This window comes from Thermobia domestica, chromosome 1, assembly GCF_964235325.1.
Source record: "Thermobia domestica chromosome 1, izTheDome1.hap1.1, whole genome shotgun sequence".
NCBI lineage: Eukaryota > Metazoa > Arthropoda > Insecta > Zygentoma > Lepismatidae > Thermobia > Thermobia domestica.
The window spans coordinates 43,879,933-43,901,079 of record NC_137454.1 but is presented as its reverse complement, the minus strand read 5'-3'; the positions used below and the strand labels follow the sequence as shown (position 1 = coordinate 43,901,079).

The following is a 21,147-nucleotide window of genomic DNA, read 5'->3' as shown; positions in this document are numbered from 1 at the left end:
ATCCTAGATTATGCAATGTCAGTTGTGTTCGCAGGGGCTTGATGGACAGGTGTATTCTTCTGAAGGACCAGAATTCCTTTCTCTTCATTTTCCGCGACGTTGAACTTCGAATTTTTCTTTCAGATTTGTATGTAATGTAGAGATTCTGGATTTAATATCTGACCGTTATGAAGGTAGTCTATGAGTACGACTCCATGCTTATCCCAGAAGAATGTTGCAAACAGTTTCTCAACCTACTTCTGTGTCTTGAACTTCTTGGGGCTATGGAGAAATGAGTGCTACTACTCCATTGACTGTTGTTTCGTTTCAGGATCATAGTGGTACAACCATACTATTAGTGAACGAAATTGATCAGCATTACTGTCAAATTGGGGGAAGACTTCTCTTAATGCCGTCACTCTTTTATTCTCCTGACAGATTTTTTGGGAACCCATTATGCCAAGAAATTGCGCATACCCAAGCCATTCTGAATTATGCTACCGACGAGTTCCAAAGAAATGCCCAGAATCTCTGACCCAAGTTTTGCTGAAAAGGTAAAAACTGAGAAAGCGGGGTGCAGCCAGACCTCAGACTATAACAAGTATATCGTGAGTTTACTATACACTTTAAAAACTATATAAATAATAGCTTAAATTATTTTTGTCACTCAAAAACTGGGGTGGCTTAGGCCCTCCGGCCCTGGGCTATATCCACCACTAGCTGAATGCTACAATTTTCAAGAATAATGTCACAAATTGCTTCCGTGATTTCGGGAAAAGTCATTGCTCTTAATCATCCTGGATGTAAAGCATAATTTGTTGAGAAATCGCCACGTTTGTACTAAGCCACTCACTTCTTCACCACTGTATATAACGGAGGAGAGTCCCGTGGTGTTTCACTGATTTCCTAATTAATTTACTTCGGTGACTTCCCTTGGTGGAACAAAAATCTTATAACAGTTAGGATCTGGATGTTCGTGAAATTGTCTGTTTGAGCACTTACAATCACTTCAGAGGCTTGAGAAACAATAAGAATTTCATTATTAATATTAAAATTTGTATTGTACATACAGAGATATGTTTTTCTAAACTACAGTTTCATTTTTCCACCTAGTACCTACACTTCTTCTGGATTGGACTACGACATTTTCAGCAGATATATATGTAGAGACAGAGAGAGAAAGAGATAAGATATATATGTAGCATATAGTACTAGACGAATGTGTTACTTGTAGTATACGCGAAAGTAATTCAATTTCTGTTTAGGCTTCAAAAGTTACATTGAAAAATATTTAATGTGCAGACGTTACTTATTTGTTAGTTACAAATTTTACTTGAAATGTTTAATTTATAATCATATAGGTCTAATACGAAAACAGCAACGAAATACACAAAGTAATGTAAAATAAGTCAAACATAATAAATATGTCATTTTTGATATGGCAAATAGCCGCCCCCCACGAAAATATATCTGCCCCTCCTTTGCCCCCCTAAGAACTTAAAGCTGGCGTCGTCACTGCTCCTAAGTAGCACTCTTATCACTAAAAGTAAGAATGTATACCCCGAGGTGGCAACAAATTCTTGTGACGTTGCAGACCAGCCCCGAAAACACATTTTTTTTCTGCTTCAGAAAAACAATTATGCAAATTGCTTTCTTTTAGTTCGCATTTTAGGTTAACAAAAATAAATGAGCCTATTGAAATTTTGAAACAACTTCATAAATCTGGATATTTTTCTTTACAGACATGTAGAGCATGTAAAGGTGGTATGCGTAATAATATTGAAAATATAATTTTTGCCTAAATATTGTATGTTCACTGATTGCGTTTATATTGTATAACAGCTTTTAGCTTCTATAATAATTTTTAGCACTGTTGATTAAGTATGGACAGTGGCGTATTTACGATTTTGCTTCGGGAGGGGCTTTGCTAACTTCCGGGGGTGCTTTGCCTGAAAATATGAAAATTCTGCAAGATATTTCATATACTTTACTATAGTAAGTAAGATTTCGGTGGGGGGCTTGAGCCCGGAAGCCTTCCCCCTAAATACGCCACTGAGTATGGACTATATTAATACATTATTTTAAGTTGTATAACTAGTGCGATACTGTAGTAAAATTCGAAAGATAAAATTAATACAAAATGCAATATTTACTACTAATTTGTAAGATGTCCCGTTTTTTCTGTTTTCAAAAAGTATGGTAGCCTTAAAGTATGCTAAACCATACAAAATAAATTGTACTGTAAATAGTACCCCTCTGATAGTGCTCTCAAACGGGTCGGGTTGTCGGGTCGGGTCAGTCGGGTTAGCTCGTGTCGGGTCACTCGGATCGGGTCGTCACATTCTTCACTTATTTTCTATACGGAATACTATAAAGAGCTTTGTTGTGGAATTCAATTCGAAGTTGGTGAATGAATGATAAATGTGACTAATTGAAGGTGAAATAGTAATAAAATTTTAATTTTACCCTATATTAACTAATTGGTATTGTAATTGTAATTAATATTACTACTGCCTTTTTTCCTTTCTGCGTTTCTATGTCAAGTTAAATGTCACATTAAGTGAAATTGAAAGGAAATATCTAGTTAACGTCCCACGTTATGCACCAACGCTAAGAGAGACAGTGATGATGAGAAATAATTGAAGTGGTTGAATGAAGAAAGTGGGAGGAAATGGGAGAACACCGAGAAAACCCATGCACATGGGGTTTGTCCACCAGAAAACTTACTTGGTACGAGCTGGAATCAATACCCATGGACCTTCGGGTCAAACATCTGCCTTTGGGCAGGACACATTATTATTATTATTATTATTATTATTATTATTATTATTATTATTATTATTATTATTATTATTATTATTATTATTATTATTATTATTATTATTATTAATATTATTATTATTATAACTTTAAGAGTGCCCAAGAAAGTTCCGCCGCCTTTTCACCAACACCTTCGAACATTGGTATGTAACCTAAGACGTACCTGGAATATCAAAAATCGTCTCCATCAGCCTCGACGACCTTCTGAAAACGTTCTGGAAGGCCATGGATTCCATCGCAGTCGAACTTGGTGGGACGTGAAGTGAAGAAGGTATCAAGTGCATATTGAACCTCTACTAGCTGTTTGAATTGGCGTTCTCTAAGGTGATTGTCCAAGGAATGGAACAGGTGATAATCGGACGGTACAATGTCCGTGGAGTATGGCGGATCCAATAGTGTTTTCCATCCAAGGCGTAGAATGATGTACTGGGTCATTTTAGCCACGTGGGGATTAGCGTTGCCTTGTAACAAGAGGACCCCTTTGCGATTCAGAACTGCTGGATCCAGACAGTACACAGTGACAGTACACAGTTGCATTGATGATCTGACCAGCTGGTAGCAGTTCCCGATGGACGATGCCTCGAACAGTCCACAAAATGCACAGGAGAACCTTATTCTGGCGTAGTGCTGGCTTGGGCTGTTTTTGAACCGGTTCATGGGATGCTAACCAACAATGACGGCGCCGTGGAGCTTCGTACAGGACCCACTTCCCATCACATGTCAACACCCTGTCCAGAAATTGCTTCTTCCTCAGACAAGACACCAAAGAAACACAGGTGTCTGCTCGCGTTGCTTTCTGGCTCCAAGTCAAATCATGTAGGACCTATCAACCCAACTTGCAGTGCTTCCCAAGTTGATGGTGGTGGTGCCGAATGGTTTCTCCACTTACACTGAAAGGTAGTACCAGTTCCTCACATGTCTGTCTTCGCCTCAATTGCTGCCTGAAGATCTTTATTTTGAACATCTGTTTGTCTTCCGGCACGTGGTGCGTCTTCGAGTGTTTCGTCACCGTCCTTAAACCGTCATACCACTGCACTCTCCGCGTAGTCACGACACCCTCACCAAAGGCCTGTCATATCTTCCGCCCCGCGGAGCAGCAATTTGAACTCGTACAGCAAACAAGCCCTTATGACGCTCTGTGAAGGCCCCATGTTCACTCAGTCCTTACGCACGTTCACGGTGTATCTGAACAGCCACAACCAAGTAGTATGTTGGATATACTTACTAGTGTTGCTCACGAGACCTGGTTTGGGGCATTCTCGTTTCGAAAATGTGTCGTGAAGGTAGTTTCGCCTGGAAAAGTGCATATGTTTCTATTGAAAGAGCTCTGTCTCATCTCGTACCCTTTCATGAAAATTCTGTCTCGTCTCGTCTCGTCCAACAACTGACCTTCACCTTATATCCATTCGCATTCAACTCACGGTGTGAGGGCCAATTGAACACAGACCTCCACAAAGAGACAGAACTTTCTTGGTCACCTTCAGATTATTATTATTATTATTATTATTATTATTATTATTATTATTATTATTATTATTATTATTATTATTATTATTATTATTATTATTATTATTATTATTGCTGGAGTAGTGATTTGACTTTCTCCGCAATAAAATACTTGCTAATTTTATATAACGTTGCAAATATCTTCTAGATAAATTAATCAAGAAAAAATAAAAGGTAATTCCCTACAGAATGATATTTCAGTGCAATTAGTTCCTTATGATTCTATCAGACAGCAACGCTGTTTTTAAATAGAAAAATCGGAATGTTAACGTGATGAAATTGTTGTTTGTTACACAGCAAAAAATATTAAAAGAAGTTCTATATACATTCCTTACTAGAAAATAATGTTATCTTCAGAACTTTTATTCTTTTAGCCTTCAGAACTTGTCTTCAGAACTCAGTCAAATTTTATTTTGACTTTCGAACTTGATTGCCTAAATTTTAACCTTGGAAATTTGGATGTGGAGTAAAATAAAGAAGGTTAGCAGGGTAGAGAGGAAAACGAATTAGGAAATGCTGAAAAAATGCAAGAGACGAGAGCAATATTAGACGATATAAGGAAGCGAAAAATGGACGGATCACAAGTTTTGATCTTGCTAAGGGATTGCATTCTGAGGGATGTAGTAAAGGGGGTGATATCAGGAGAGCGAGAGTGTGTAAGAAGGTTGGAATTGATAGATTGTAATAAGGAGGGTGGTACTTTATGTTGGGTTGCGAGGCAGATATTAGCGGGAAATCGCAAAAATGGAAGCTTCTTACCTAGTTCACGGAAACTGGCCTGTTTATTAATGGGAGAACACTGAGGAGGAGGAGGAGGATAATTATACTACAAGTAAAAAAAGCCGAAACAATGGTTTATGCATAAGAATTGGTCAGCATTTTTTTTTTCTGGTGGCAGTTTTGTAAAGTTCTAGCTCTCTCAAACTGGTTAGATTGTAAGGTCAAGTCACTCGGGTCGGTTGTCGGGTTAAGTCACCTCGGGTTGGTTCACTCGGGTCACTTTGGGTCGGGCCAATCGGGTCAGCTCGGGTCGGGTTGTCGGGTCGGGTCAGTCAATTTGGGTCATGGGTGGGGTCGGGTCGGTCTTCAACACATATAATTTCCACGAAAATTACAATATACCACGGTTTATACCTCATTGGACTTCCAATAAAACGTTTTCAATGATGTGTACACCATGTCACCATTTTTGTATGAGGGAATGTCTAGAGGGATTTTGTGGGAATTTGATGGAGTGTAGATTCCTGTGTGTGTGTGTGTGTGTGTGTGTGTGTGTGTGTGTGTGTGTGTGTGTGTGTGTGTGTGTGTATGTATGTATGTATGTGTGTGATACCTTACAGGATACAAGATGTCGAGGAAGTGTGTAAATAAACCGGACAATTTCTGTTATGTATGTGGGGAGCTGATATTTAAATCACAACGTCGATGTTTTACTCCACTTGTGAGGAAGTGTTATCAGTTATATTTTGGTTGCTGTGTAGGAGACCAGGATAAGAACTGGGTTCCTCACTACATTTGTTGTACTTGCGTGAAACGTCTGACTGGGTGGGCAAATGGTGGACGAAACATGAACTTCGCAGTACCGATGATCTGGAGGGAAACAAAAGATCATTCTTCAGACTGCTACTTTTGTATGACACAGATAAAAGAAATAAGCAGTAAATCTAACCACACAGTACAGTACCCTAATTTGCATCAGCAATTAGGCCAGTTCCACACAGTGCAGAATTACCTGTACCGGTACCTCCTCCTCATCTTACGGTAAATGAGGATTACGTACTTGAGACAACTATTGAAGTTCCAAATGAAGATGATGATCCTACTTATGTAGGAAGCACATCTACATTGGATTCCCATCTGATAACTCCGGGTGAACTAAATGACCTCATACGGGATTTAAAACTCTCCAATACACAGACAAAACTTCTTGATTCTAAACTTAAGGCTGGAATCTGCTCCATCGTGACACTAAAGTGTGTATTTTTCGAAACCTTCATACAGAGTTTCAAAACTACTATTCTCAAGAAAATGATTTAGTGTATTGTAATAATGTCTGTGCTGTGATGGATACACTTGGACATGCACATAAGTACAGAGTGGAGATTGCTTATTGACTCTTTGAAAACTAGTTTTAAGGCTGTCCTTTTGCACAATAGCAACAAATTTCCTTCAGTGCCTTTGGCTTATGCAACTAATATGAAGGAAACCTATGAAAACATCGAAATAGTGTTAGAAAAAATTCAGTATGAGAAATACAAGTGGACCGTTTGCTGTGATTTACAAGTCATTTCTTTGTTAATGGGTTTGCAGCTTGGTTATACGAAATATTGTTGTTTCCTCTGCGAATAGGACAGCAGGAACAAAGCGGAACATTACATCAAGAAGGAATGGCCAACGCATGTATTAACTCCTGGACAGAAGAATGCTGTTTATTCCTCACTGGTGAGCCCTGATTAGATAATTCTACCTCCTCTTCACATAAAGTTGGGGCTCTTCAAAAACTTTGTTAGGACAATGGACAAAAGTAATGCAGGATCTTGTTACCTCAAGGAAAAAATTCCTCGGGTTAGTGACGCTAGGGATTTTTGTAGACCCCCAAATAAGATGTTTGATTCGTGACCAAAAATTTGAGGATCTCTTAACTCTGGTTGAGAAAGCAGCTTGGTGTCCATTTAAATGTTTAACAGAGAATTTTTTAGGAAACAAGAAAGCCCCAAATTACCGTGAAATTGTGAGTGATTTCCGGCAATTATTCAATGAAATGGGTGCAACATGTCCCTTAAAGTTCACTTTCTAGACTCCCACCTGCATTTCTTTCCTGAAAAGCTTGGTGCTGTTAGTGATGAGTATGGGGAACATTTTCATCAGGACATTTCCTCCATGAAGAAGAGGTACCAGTGACAGTGTAGTTCAAAAATGCTAGCTGATTACTGTTGGACACTTAAAAGAGATGTTCCAGAAACCAAACACAGAAGAAAGTCGACAACTAAAACATATTAGTTGAGGTAAGTAAGTGTCCATTTATTAAGAAGATACCACTCACTTCTTTTGTATTATTTATTAAGTAAATATAAAATGGTGACACAGTGTATACATCATTGAAAATATGTTTTATTTCAAATCCAATAAGATATAAACCGTGCTTATATTGTAATTTTCGTGGAAGTTATATGTGATTTTATCTGCACTAATGAATATTGTAAAATGAACAGTACACATAGCATATTTTTTATATAAATATGTTTATTTCTCTAGATAGAATAATGCTATTCTTATGAAACTTAGAGAGCTTACTAAGTATAAATCAGGCTAAGATACAATATAATTTGTGCGTTTATATACCTAAGGTACCCAAGCTACAAGTATGAAAATGGTTTAAAAAAAGGAAAAAGAACAGAAATTTGAGGGGAAATTTTCCGAAAACACCTCTGTCACGGGAAAACTGGCGGTGATGGAGAAAAACTGATTGCAGATTCGAATTCTACGTGAAAAGTTCTATTAGAATCAGGCATTTTCTTCCGTGTGCCAGAGAAAAATAATTTTTTTTCAACTAGTGCAATAGGAACCATTTTCAAACTCATCAACCGTTATTCAAACCGGTTAATGTTGATCGCAGATATTAAAAATACTCACATCCGTATATTATTTAATACAAACGAAAATTTTACCTGCACATTTCTGCACAAACGATGTATAAACGATCGCGACAATTTGTGGTTCAATCGAACATGGTGGGGCTAGCACTGAGACAACTCCCATTTTTTTTCGCTCTGTCCACGCATCTGATAGCTTAGGAAAAAAATTTCGCCTGCGCATTACTGCTCAAACGATGTGCAAACAATTGAGATGATTTTCTTTTGAATCGGACGTAGGGGGTGCTACCAATTAGGTAGCCTATACTTTGTTATCGTTTTGGCGCGCCCGCAATTGTGTACAAACGAAAATTTCGCCTGCAAATTTCTGTACAAAACCGTAACAAACAAGTGCGACAGTTTGTGGTTGAATTCGACATGGTGGGAGGCCTATCAATTAGAGAGCCCATAGTTTGTTATCGTTTTGGCGGGGCCACATTTATGTGCAAACGAAAATTTCAGCTGCACATTTATGTACAAAGGCGTACAAACAAGTGCGACAGTTTGTGGTTGAATTGAACATGGTGGGAGGGCTAACATTTAGACAGCCCCCCACTTTGTTTTCGTTCTGGCGGCGCCCCTAATTGTGTACAAACGAAAATCTCGCCTGCACATTTCTTTATAACTATATTCAAACGATTGCGACAATTTGTGATTCAATTGCACATGGTGGGAGGGCTACCATTTAGACAGCCCCCCCCCCTTTGTTTTCGTTCTGAGGTCGCCCCTAATTGTGTACAAACGAAAATTTTGCCTGCATATTTCTGTACAAACGATGTACAAACGATTGCGACAATTTGTGATTGAATTGAACATGGTGATTGGGCTATCACTTAGAAAGCCCCCCACTTTGTTTTCGCCCTGGCAGCGCCCCTAATTATGTACAAACGAAAATTTTGCATGCACATTTCTGTACAAACGATGTAGAAACGATTGCGACAATTTGTGATTGAATTGGACATGGTGGGGGGCTATCACTTAAACAGCCCCCCACTTTGTTTTCGTTCTGGCGGCGCCCTTAATTATGTACAAACAATAATTTAGCCTGCACATTTCTGTACAAACGATATAGAAACGATTGTGACAATTTGTGATTGAATTGGAAATGGGGGGGGGGGCTACCATTGAAAGAGCCCTCACATTGTTTTCGTTCTGGCGGCGCCCCTAATAGTGTACAAACGAAAATTTGGCCTGCACATTTCTGTACAAACAATGTACAAACGATTGCGATACTTTGTGATTCAATTGGACATCTTGGGGGGAGCTACCACTCAGACAGCTCCCCACTTTGTTTTCGTTCTGGCGGCGCCCCTAAGTTTGTTCAAACTAACATTTCGCCTGCACATTTCTGTACAAACGATGCACAAACAATTGCGACAATTTGTGATTCAATTGGACATGGTGGGGGGCTACCACTTAGACAGCCCCCATTTTTTCTGTTCTGGCGGCGCCCCTAATTGTGTACAAACGAAAATTTCGCCTGCACATTTCTGTACAAACGAAGTACACACGATTGCGACAATTTGTGATTCAACTGGACATGGTGGGAGGGGCTACCACTTAGGCATCCCCGACTTTGTTTTCGTTCTGGCGGCGCCTCTAATTATGTACAAACGAAAATTTAGCCTTCACATTTCTGTAGAAACGATGTAGGAACGATTGCGACAATTTGTCATTGAATTGGACATGGTGGGGGGTATCACTTAGACAGCCCCACTTTGTTTTCGTTCTGGCGGCGCCCCTAATTGTGTAAAACAAAAATTTCGCCTGCACATTTCTGTACAAACGATGTACAAAACGATTGCGACAATTTGTGCTTGAATAGGACTTGTTGGTGGGGGGCTACCATTTAGACAGCCCCCACTTTGTTTTCGTTCTGACGGCGCCCCTAATTGTGTACAAACGAAAATTTCGCCTTCACATTTCTGTAGAAACGATGTACAAATGATTGCGACAATTTGTGCTTGAATAGGACATGTTGTTGGGGGGCTATCATTTAGACAGCCCCCACTTTGTTTTCGTTCTGACGGCGCCCCTAATTGTGTACAAACGAAAATTTCGCCTGCACATTTGTGTATAAACGATTGAGACCATTTCCGATTGAGTCTGATAAGGGGGGGGGGCTGTCTAAATGGACGTCTCGTTTTCACCTCTACTGTAATTAAATTCTTCCTCGAGAAAATCTGTAATCAACACTGTCAGTAGCTACGTCCTCGACTAATATACCTTAACAAGTACAGCTTTATTTTCGTATATTTTTCAACAGTTAACCAATTTAAAACTATTGCAAACAAGAATATGTAGTCAACTTCTTAAATACTTCGCTCGCCGAAACACGTTAAGCGCGTGCAACAAGCAAAAACAACATGTTTGGCGTCACACAAATGGGATAGGGGGAAAAAAGAGAAGGAAAAGCAGCACGGCAGTGCCTTATCGCAGTCAGAGCTGACAACATAGTTTCGGTCGTCACTAACGCGAATAGACCTACTAGCGGTGTACAAGAGTTATACAGTTACAATATACGTCGTGCCACAGTAGCGCTACAGGCGGAATGTGCACGAACTACAAATGAATATGTTCCCTTACAAGCATCAGTCACTGTTGCACCCTCTTTACATTCGACACATCCTTTTTTCTCCCACTTTTTGACCTTGACAAGCAGAAGTACCAGGCTTTCCGAGTTCACAACCATAAACTGTTTGTGTACAGAGTACGTTTTCAGTTCTTCGAATGACTGTGCGCGCGAAGAACAAGGGTGATGATCGGGCTACCGTATACGGAAGTCAGTAACACCCGGTTGCAATAATAAATGTAAAATACAAATATAGAGCCTTGACAATGCCGTGAGGATGAATATATATATATATATATATATATATATATATATATATATATATATATATATATATATATATATATATATATATATATATATATATTCCCAAAATTTGGAGTTTCTTCCTTTTTAAAATCATAATTAAAATGTTAATTACTGCTATCTAGCCCAACAAATTATTGTTACTTGGATATTTATGAGTGTAAAAGTTCTGTATGATGTCTATATGTGTGTGCTAATAAACGTCTGAGATTTCCAGAACTGGAGTATTGAAAAAGTTGCTCCCAGAAAATTTACCGCCCTGGTCCATGGCCCATATTCTTCAGTGCTGAGGGGTTTACAAGGTTTAAAAGTGAAATTGTAATTATACCATGAAGGATGGGTATTGTAATTACGTTTAACAAATGTTGCGTTCTGTTTTAATAAATAAATTTGTTAAAAATGTGCTTTGCTGTTGGACTGACGTAAGCTTGAAAGCACAGGATATAAAATAATGATAAGTAAAAGATAAATAAATCTAAAATAATAAACAAGTTATGGGATAATATGCAAATATTGGACTCTTGTTAAAATACTTTTTCAGGACTGATTTTTCTTTTCTAAAAGAAAAAGCTGTTTTTTTCATTACAGATGGCGTAAAAGATTGTGACCTGGAGCAATATGAGTGCGTTCAACAATTATTTTGTAAGTATTTATGTTAAAATAATGATTAACAAATAATAGTATTTATAAAAGACCAATATAATTATCGTACTAGTCCAGTTATAGTTGTACACTCATGTCCAAAATGATTCTCACATATCTACAACTATGTTCTTGTAAGAATATAATTTTATAATGATTTTACAGGGTACTTTTAATACAGATAATATGTGTATAATTGGAAAATGTATATTTGTGGTAAATTTCATAGGAAAAGAATTATAAATACGAAAATTAGAATGAGTAAAACAAAGTGTTGCTAAATGGAAAAGAAAGTTTTATTTTCGTTTTATTGTTCTTATTTACTGCTCTTTTAACATGAAATTTGCCACATACATGTCTTTGCCGGTTATACACATACTAACTTTATAAGAAATGCCGGGGGAATTCATTATCAAATTATGTTCCTACAACAACATATTTATAGACATGCGACAATAATTTTGGACATGAGTGTACCTCTTTGATCTAGGCCAAACTGTTACCGATATAATTTAGGCAGAAACATCTGTGAACATTAAATGTAAAAGACGTACCACGTTTCTGTTCTGTGCATTAAACTAGGTACTAATATCACTTCTAGTAAAATTCGAACTGGTACAGATCATATAAACTGGTTCAAATCAATTCAATATGGCATAACCTGTTCTGTAGGTGACATGGTTACAGATTTCTATAATTATTAGAATATTATAGTCTGTGTTGACTATTTGGTAGTCTTTAGAATGTTTTGTCCAAATATCATCATACCTCGTGCAACAAATATCGAACTGACAAGATTGAAGTTCTAAAAAAAAAAAAAAAAAATGATAATGCTAGTACTTAATATTATTATTAACAATAATAATAGGAAATCGTTTAGGTCGCCAGCGGTAACAGGGATTAACCTAGCCTACCGCAAATAATTGAAATTGGATTATTTCAGAAGTTCAAAATATTTACACAATCCGCTAATGTAAGTGAAATCTGATAAATCAATGAATGAATGTATTCGCTATCTATTCACTTCTCACTTTCATTTGTTATTTGAAAAAAATCAATAATTAACTTTTTCACTGCAAAAGTTGACTTTAGTCGATCTGAGAATTTTTGTCTTTCGCTACGGAAATCGGCTTTAGTTCACAAAGTCTGTCTTTTTTATATATACTTCGCTGTGATAGTCGATTTCATTCACTTATTGTATACGGAATGTGTGCTAGTGATAATGCGTTACATTGTGCTGCCAACTGGCTGTGATTTCTTGGAACTCTGTAGTTAAAGACGGATGAATATGAAAGTTTTGAGTCATTCTGTTGTGGTATGTTTGTGGGTTTGAAGCTAGCTAAATACAGCAGGAAACAATGCCAAACAATGTCACTGATTGTAATGTAATATGGTCAGGGCCGTATCGTGGGGGGGGGGGGTTAGCGAGGTGACGACCCCGCGCGTCGAAGTAAGGGGGGCGAAAAATTCGGGAGAAAAAAGGAAAAAAAGATGGGAAAAATTGCTTGGAATATATGTATGGGGGCGCCGTCGTATACTCTGGCCCCGGGCGCTGATTTTCCTCGGCACGGCCCTGAACATGGTACATGTTTACTTGTTGCTTGAGATACCACATAGCCATGTATAAATATGTATTTCAAATGTTACGTTTTAGGACTAATATTACACAATATTGTATAATTTTGCACTTTGTCAATTTCAAACACTGACATGTTATTTTGATATGTGTCATGTGTTATATTATTGGAAAATACAATAACTGAATTTGACATATTCAGCCCTATATACAATTTAAGTATTTTTAATAGATATTTTGGTGTGTTTAAATCATACTTCACGGAAATATGAAATATTTCATCTTTTAGCTGCTTAATTGACCATTTTGCAGGAACCACTCGAAAATTTAGTTCCGTAGCTAAAGGATTAAATTATTCAAGTCAGATATTTGATTCAAGTTCTTTAACTCGATTGCTGTGAAGATAAACATCATCATCATCATCATAGGTATTCTGCCTTCATTGGCAGGTCACTTGCCGCAGCTGAGAAGCTTCCATGCTCCACGGTCCTCCGCTAACCTCTTCGTCTTCGCGTATGATCTTTCTGTTTTAATATCATCCATTAATTGTAGTCTCCTTCGCCCCCTCCCTCTCTTTCCCGCCACCATACCCTCTAGGACGTCCCTCATGATACAATCTCTTCTTAGGCAATGTCCCAACCAGTTTCTCTTCCTCTTCCTAATTATATCTAAAAGTGTTCTTTTCTCACCTACCATTTCTAACACTCTCTCATTCGTTTTCCGCTCGACCCAACTAATTCTTTCTATTCTTCTCCACACCCACATTTCAAAGGCTTCCAGTCGATTTTCGTCACGAAGATAAACATAGCATGGAAATTTTCAATCATTTTATTTCAAATGAAATATATCTTTCTAATGAACCAAATTTTATTATAGGGGCGAAATAAAATAATAAAAGAAACATAGAAGAACCAATGAATTTGTATTGGTATAAAGTAATTGAAATTATTGCAAGAAAAGTAATTACAGATCTTACAAAAACAAATGGTATGATACAAATTTTCTATAACAATAGCAACCAGTTATAAAATAAGATATTTAATTCATATAATTACTTCGAGGCAATAAAGGCGTCAGGGTATAAATAACTATCTTGAACTCCTGTTTAATAGAATGTTTTGTTTAATGTAAGAGTTGCTTTAAGATTCTTTTTTTTTTTAATTTTGGATGCAAACTTTAAAGCGTGTATGAATATCCCTGGTGTCACTACTTTTCTTATTTACAATAATTTTACTCTATAACATTGTTTAATACGAGTTAATTCGCATTACATGCCTGCGCCATTTTGGATACGGTTCCAGTCCTAACCACGTTTTTTTAGTGGGAACCAATTATTGTTTAATACAATTTCATTATTTTGTAACAATTTTTAGTGCAATAGGCGACATGACTAATAAGCCTGCGACAACAAACCATTGGAATCACAAATATGGTTATAAGAGAAGACCATTTTGATAATATAAAGAACTAGAGATGCCCTGATGCGAGATCTTTGATGGTATCGAACTTGCGTATTTCGAATCGATCCGCCATATTGGAGGAGAATAGAGAGTTGTTTTTCACGTAAAGCTCTATAATAATTTATGTCTGTTTTATTATTGATTGTCTGTGCTCCTAGGAAAAATTGCACGACGAAAAAAATCAATGTTCTTTGGCATTTCATAATATGTCAAAGGTAAGTCATTTTCTTATTTTACCCTGTAACAATCAATAATATAATGTGGTTGTCTGCTTGTAATAACATTGGGTGAATGGGCATATGCATTGTATTTACACTGTAAAAAAGCTCGTAAAGAGTACTACGTAGAGAATTATTATTAAGTCTGCTTTTTTACTGAACTATATGTTTATGGGCTATTGAAAATTTTGCCAAAATTATGTAACATACAAGTGTTTTGTGACACCTTGGTAAAGCAACTGTTTGGTTGTATAAAGAGTAGGCTCATTTTGCCTACGTTAAAAGTTGCTAATGATGGCAATTGCTGCATAAAGTAATAATCACTCACTGTTAAAAGGAACAATAGGCCTATCTGTCATACAAGCTGCACGTTATTTATCGATATTGCAAATAGGTTCACGTTCAGTTTAGCAGACGGTTCTACCAAATTGAAAATTTATATTTCCTAGATAGTATATCATTACTTTTGTTTTGGTGGAATTTGTTAGTTAAAAAGCACAGACGACACGACTTATCTTTAAAAACAATAATTTCCGAACGTAATAACGTAAAGGGTTGTAGAATTTGGTATTTTTCATAATCTACGGTAACTTTTAGGCACTTGTTCCAAGTTTGCCTTCTACAGATTTTCTTAACTTCCACTTCGTTTACATCTGCACTACTGGAGGGACTAACTTTAGTTACATACCACAAGAGCAGAGCGCTGAAAAACATGACAAGTAAAATACAACATACGGCAGAGGTTTAGATAACTAGCCCACCATATGTATACCATTAATAAGTGTGATATTTTCTAAAAGGTACAATGACCAAAATATTAGTAATTGGCAAGTTTCGCAGGGTTATTGAGAAGTTTACGCACTTACCACATACAGCGTTGCCTATGGTTTCGTATTAGAAATTAGAGAGCTCCCAACGGAAAGGGAGGCACCTTTATTTGTACGTGTGGTCCTCACTATTATTTATACGCTGACTAAAACTTGCGGAATACGCCATCTTGGGAGAGGATACCTAGAATCAAACGCTTCAATCGAGAACACACTTGAATCAACACCGAGACATAGGGAAGGATATCTCTAGTTCTTTATGTTATCTCAATGGACAAGACAAGAAAATATGAATAATTCTCTGTTTCCATATTTCAATTATGTCATAAAAATGAAGGGCTCGGGGTAATATAATGATACTCATCACTCCTGGTGAAATTGAGTTCTTAGGTTGAATGTGTTGAGGTGAAACCACAGAAAAGTATTTAAGTAGTTTAACTTTGGAAATATATCGGCAGATGGCAGAGAAGGCTTTTTTGGTGTGTATCATTGCATTGAGTTGCAGGGGAATTTGGAACCTTCTATTCCAGTTTACTTGAAAGTTTGAAAATGTGATACACCATTATGTTCCCCCGAGACGCTGAAATACTGTATATAGAATACAGGTAAAGTCATTTATCTGAAAATAACTTATAAAAATGACAAATCAACCAAAACTATAGACTAGATATAAGATTGTGTTTTTATGTACACACGTCCGTTACTCCAAACTGTTATGCTTAGTTTTCGAGAAAATAATGAGAAACGAGTTTTCGTGGCGTTAACATGTATGTTATTCGCTGATAACTTGATGTTGTTGATAGTTTTTGTTCTGGCGGAAAGTGTTTATTAGAATAACATACTGAGACTTACAAGATTGTGTTGTTAAGTACGTTCATCCGTTACTCACAACTATCATGCTTAGTTTCCGAGAAAATAAAAACAAACGAGTTTTTATAATGTTAAAATGTATGTTAATCACTGATAACTTGATGTTGTTGATAGTTTTTATTCTGGCGGAAAGTGTTTATTAGAATAACATACTGAGACTTATAAGATGTGTTGTTAAGTACGTTAGACAGTTACTCCGAACTATCATGCTTAGTTTTCGAGAAAGTAAAGAGAAATTTTTATGGCGTTAAAATGAATGTTATTCGCTGATAACTTGGTGTTGTTGATAGTTTTTATTCAGGTGGAAAGGTTTTATTAGCATCACAAAGTGAGAAGTATGGACGCGTACCCCGAGAAAACCCACTGACACGATGTTGTCCACCACAAACTTACTTCGCTGGGGATCGAAAAAGGGACTCTACGCACCAGAGATAAGCGCTCTACCACTGAGCCACTGTTAACCCTTTTCTTAGATTGATTCTATTTTGAAAATGAAATGAAATCTTTGAGTTTTACGTCCCACGGTTATGCCGGTAAGGCTAAAGGAGACGGTGATGATGAGTAATGAATGAAATGGTGGAATGAAGAAAGTGGGAGGAAACGGGAGAACCCCGAGAAAACCCACGCACACGGTGTTCGTCCACCACAAAGTTCACTTGGCGGGGCTGGGATCGAACCCGGGACCCCAAGCACCAGAGGTGAACGCTCTACCACTGAGCCACCGCGGCCCGACTGATTCTCTTTTATAGAAGAAACAATCACGGACAAGCACTGAAGCTTTATAGGCAGGGAAGAAACATCGGTAAAGTGTAAAGGATCAACAAACAACGCGTAAATATACTCGTAGTAAACCTTGATCTTTGATTCCTAATATAATTTCAGGAACGTTGAAATAGTAATGAAAATCAAGGAGTCCTGAGAGCATTTGTACTGTCGAGATAATAATAGCAATTGAATTCCCCTAAAATCAAAAAATCCATTTTCGCGAATATTACAACCCACCCAACACAAGTACATACTGATCATGTGTAAAGAATGTTCCTCGAGGTACATTGGAATGTACATGATAGGTACGTGAATAGAGCAATCATGTGAAATACACATGTAAGGAATAAGGTTACTTCCGCCCAAAAGTACGTGCATGACACATACCGAGGAATGTATCTATTATGTGTATATCACGTACCGTGTATGTACTTGACACATTTACTTGGCATTGGCATGTGCCAGGAATGTACTAGGCATGTCAGTAATGTTCCTTAGGGCAGTGCTATGCAACTGGGGGTGCGTGTACTTAAATACTAAACCCTTAACGCTTCATTTTTACGTTCGAATTTAGAAGCTTGTACTTTTAAAAAAAGCCAAGCAACTAACTCTGAAAATATATGCCCTCCTCCGGCATCTATGTGGCAATTTAACTATCTATTAAAATACTACAGTAACATTTACGAGCGACCGAGCTCTAACCTATAATCTTAGCATTCAAACCTTTGATTTACGGTTATTTGTGATTTCACGTTTATAACAAAGACAAATATTTTTAAAAGAGTGTAGTTTAAATAAATTACTGAAATAAATATTTTTCACAAAGTTTATCCTTTTAAATTATTGTTCAAAGGCCTTTGCCTTTAGTAAGCCTTCTCCGAAATACATGCAAATGAATTGTGCTGCTATCTTTGGAGCTCTTTTAAAATACACATATATGTTTCTCGACAATGAGATCTCAGAAACTACAGGCTCTAGAAAGATGACGTTTTCACTGATCGATTGCAAATTTCATGTAGATTGTCCAGTTCTAATTGAATATTTAAAAAACATTTCTATTGGGCACTATTTCTTTAGTACATTTTTACGGGTACATTGGAAGTGTTGAACTTTCAAACAAATAAAAGAAAACATCACATCCTAATCATTACACATTCCAACACCACACTGTTGTATATAGCGGTTGTATATGTCTCCGGCATTTGTTTCATAGCCAAATAATAATGGAAAAGGAAGGATAACCATTTCCTGAAGGATGTCTATATTATCAGGCTGAATTTCTTTAAGGAGTTAGTTTATACTTAAACTTACGTCTTCCCGAAAATTTTATTTAACGTCTAGTTTTAACGTACAGGTTTTGAACTAATTCTCTGCTGTGTAACGTCACAATATAAACATCAATGCTAATTTTATGAGGACAATTCTGCCAGTGGGGTTTAGAATGTTACAACCTAGAGAACGCATCAAACGTCAGAAAATTGCAAAATGACACACACAATATATTACAATGTGGCTAAACTCAGAAAGTGGCTATAGAAGTGAAAAGCATATGGCTAAAAAGCCACTATTGGCTCTTTGGAAATTATGTGACTAACGACGTTCTCAAAATGGCCAGATCTCGTCACAAAGTGGCTAAATGGGCAACCCTAGTCGCAATACGAAGCAACTTACGCACAACCATGCCATGGTACATGGGGTATGTGCCATTCACATTCCTCACATTCCAGTGAAGCATGTAAAAGTACCTTTCAAGTGTCAGAAATTCCTCGAAAGGCACGTACCTAGCGACACGTGCTATGCATATGAAATGTACATTTTTCAAGTACCAGGTACGTAAACGGTACATATGGAACTTAAATGGCACGTTCCTAGAATGTACCTGGTTGGGTGGGAAAGAACAGAAAAAATGAAATGAAATCTTTAAGTTTTACGTCTCACCCTTATGTCGGCTAGGCTAAACGAGACTGTGATGATGAGAAATGAATGAAATAGTGGAATAAAGAAAGTGGAAGGAAACTGGAGAACTCCCAGAAAATCCACGCACACGGTGTTTGTCCACGACAAATTTAACTTCGCGTGAGCTGGGATCGTACCACAGGTGAACACTCTACCACTGAGCCACCGCGGCTCCAGCCAGAATAGGAATTAGACAGAGGTAAGATAAGATCAAGAATGCACTACAAACTGTAGGATACTTGTTAGGCAGAGGAATTTATAATTTTCTACTAATAGTTTCAAGCTTGCTTTTCTCAGTCTTTCAAATACACTACGCAAAATGGCCACCATTTGCTCCTGGTTGTTACAATATAGGAAAAAGTCATCCATGTAGAACGATACCTTCTCTCGAGCTACATTTGATAATGCTATAGATATAATTCTGGTGTAGATTGCAGGTGCTGATAGATATCGCTATGCTAAGACTACATGACGGTAATTTCCTAAGCGCGGCATATTAAATACTGTTAGGGATGGTACCGAGACCGAGACGAACTTTTAAACACCGAGACGAGACCGAGACCGAGACAGCCTCTCCCGAAACAAAACCCACTACTGATGCAACTAGAATTCTCTCTCTCTCTCTCTCTCTCTCTATATATATATATATATATATATATATATATATATATATATATATATATATATCAGGGGTGGACTGGCTATGTAAAAAGGGCGCGGTCATATACTCAGGGAGGGCGCCGTCCATCTGAGGCTTTCGCTTGTATGGAATACCCCCTCCTAATAAAAGGAATACTAAGCTTCCCCCGGAAAATTAGTACGCAAAAAACAACAAAAGATTAAGTAGCTATTGCAGTTAATCACGATACAATTATACAAATTCAATATTTTCATAAACAAGCAAAGAGACTTTGAGTACTAAATACGAGGCGTGTTTTTTAAGTAAGGTCCGTTTTGTTGTAGACACTAGTAGTTCGCGCGCATACCGCAACTAACGTGTGCGTCGTGTACCGGCATGCCTCGGGAACAACTGTGCTCAGTTTCAACTCTGTAGCTGACCTGTGCGGTTGTGTTGTGTGCTTTTACAATGTTTAAGACTATTAAGTCGCCCGCCGCGTGTGAGGTTCGCTCAGTGATACGGTTTTTGTCAGCAAGTAACCTGTCTGCTGCAGAAATTCATCGACAGATTTGCGAAGTGTACGGTGATACTTTTATGAGTGCAAGCAAAGTGCGTAAGTGGGTACGAGAATTCAAAAATGGCCGTGACAACGTCCATGATGAGGACCGCTCCGGTCGCCCTTCTTCGATTACAGACGATTTGGTGGCTTCAGTTAAAGCGAGGGTTCGTGAGAACAGGCGCTTCACAATAACAGGTTTCTCAAACGAATTTCCTGAAGTGTCGAGATCAGTGCTTTACAAAATTGTTTCTGAACACCTAAAGTTCAGGAAACTGTGCTCCCGTTGAGTCCCGAAACTCCTAAAGAGAACCACAAAAACCAAAGATTTGAGTGTGCCATGAAGTTCTTGACTCGTTATCATGAAGAAGGTGACGGCTTCTTGAGTCAGATCGTAACTGGAGACGAAACATTGGTTTCGCATATCACGCCCGAATCGAAGCAACAGAGCATGGAATGGAGACACACAAACTCGCCTGTAAAGGTGAAGGGCAAACAGACTCTGTCCCAGCGCAAAATCATTGCGTCGGTGTTTTGGGATAGGCATGGTGTTTTGTTGGTCGACTTCATGCAACGAGGAACCACTAGCAATGCAGAAGCATACTGCCAAACCCTGTGAAAGCTACGCAGAGCGATTCAAAACAAACGACGCGGTATGCTGACAAAGGGCATTGTTCTTCTCCATGACAATGCAAGACCTCACACTGCAGGTCAGACCCGCGATTTGTTGGACAGTTTTGGCTGGGAAGTTTGACCACCCACCCTACAGTCCTGATCTTGCGCCGAGCGATTACCATCTGTTCCTCCACCTTAAACAACACCTCAGTGGCAACCGTTACAATG

The 21,147-nt window shown here is 37.9% G+C and overlaps 1 protein-coding gene across 1 annotated transcript in view; it reads left to right on the top strand.

The window, feature by feature from the left end:
* LOC145681066 (sodium channel protein Nach-like) overlaps positions 1-21,147 on the top strand; it is a 72,006-nt gene that overhangs the window by 26,970 nt on the left and 23,889 nt on the right. The window contains exon 2 of the mRNA XM_081752458.1: positions 11,404-11,457. Within this exon, the coding sequence (XP_081608584.1) occupies positions 11,404-11,457 (54 nt within the window). The remainder of the gene's footprint in view (positions 1-11,403; positions 11,458-21,147) is intronic.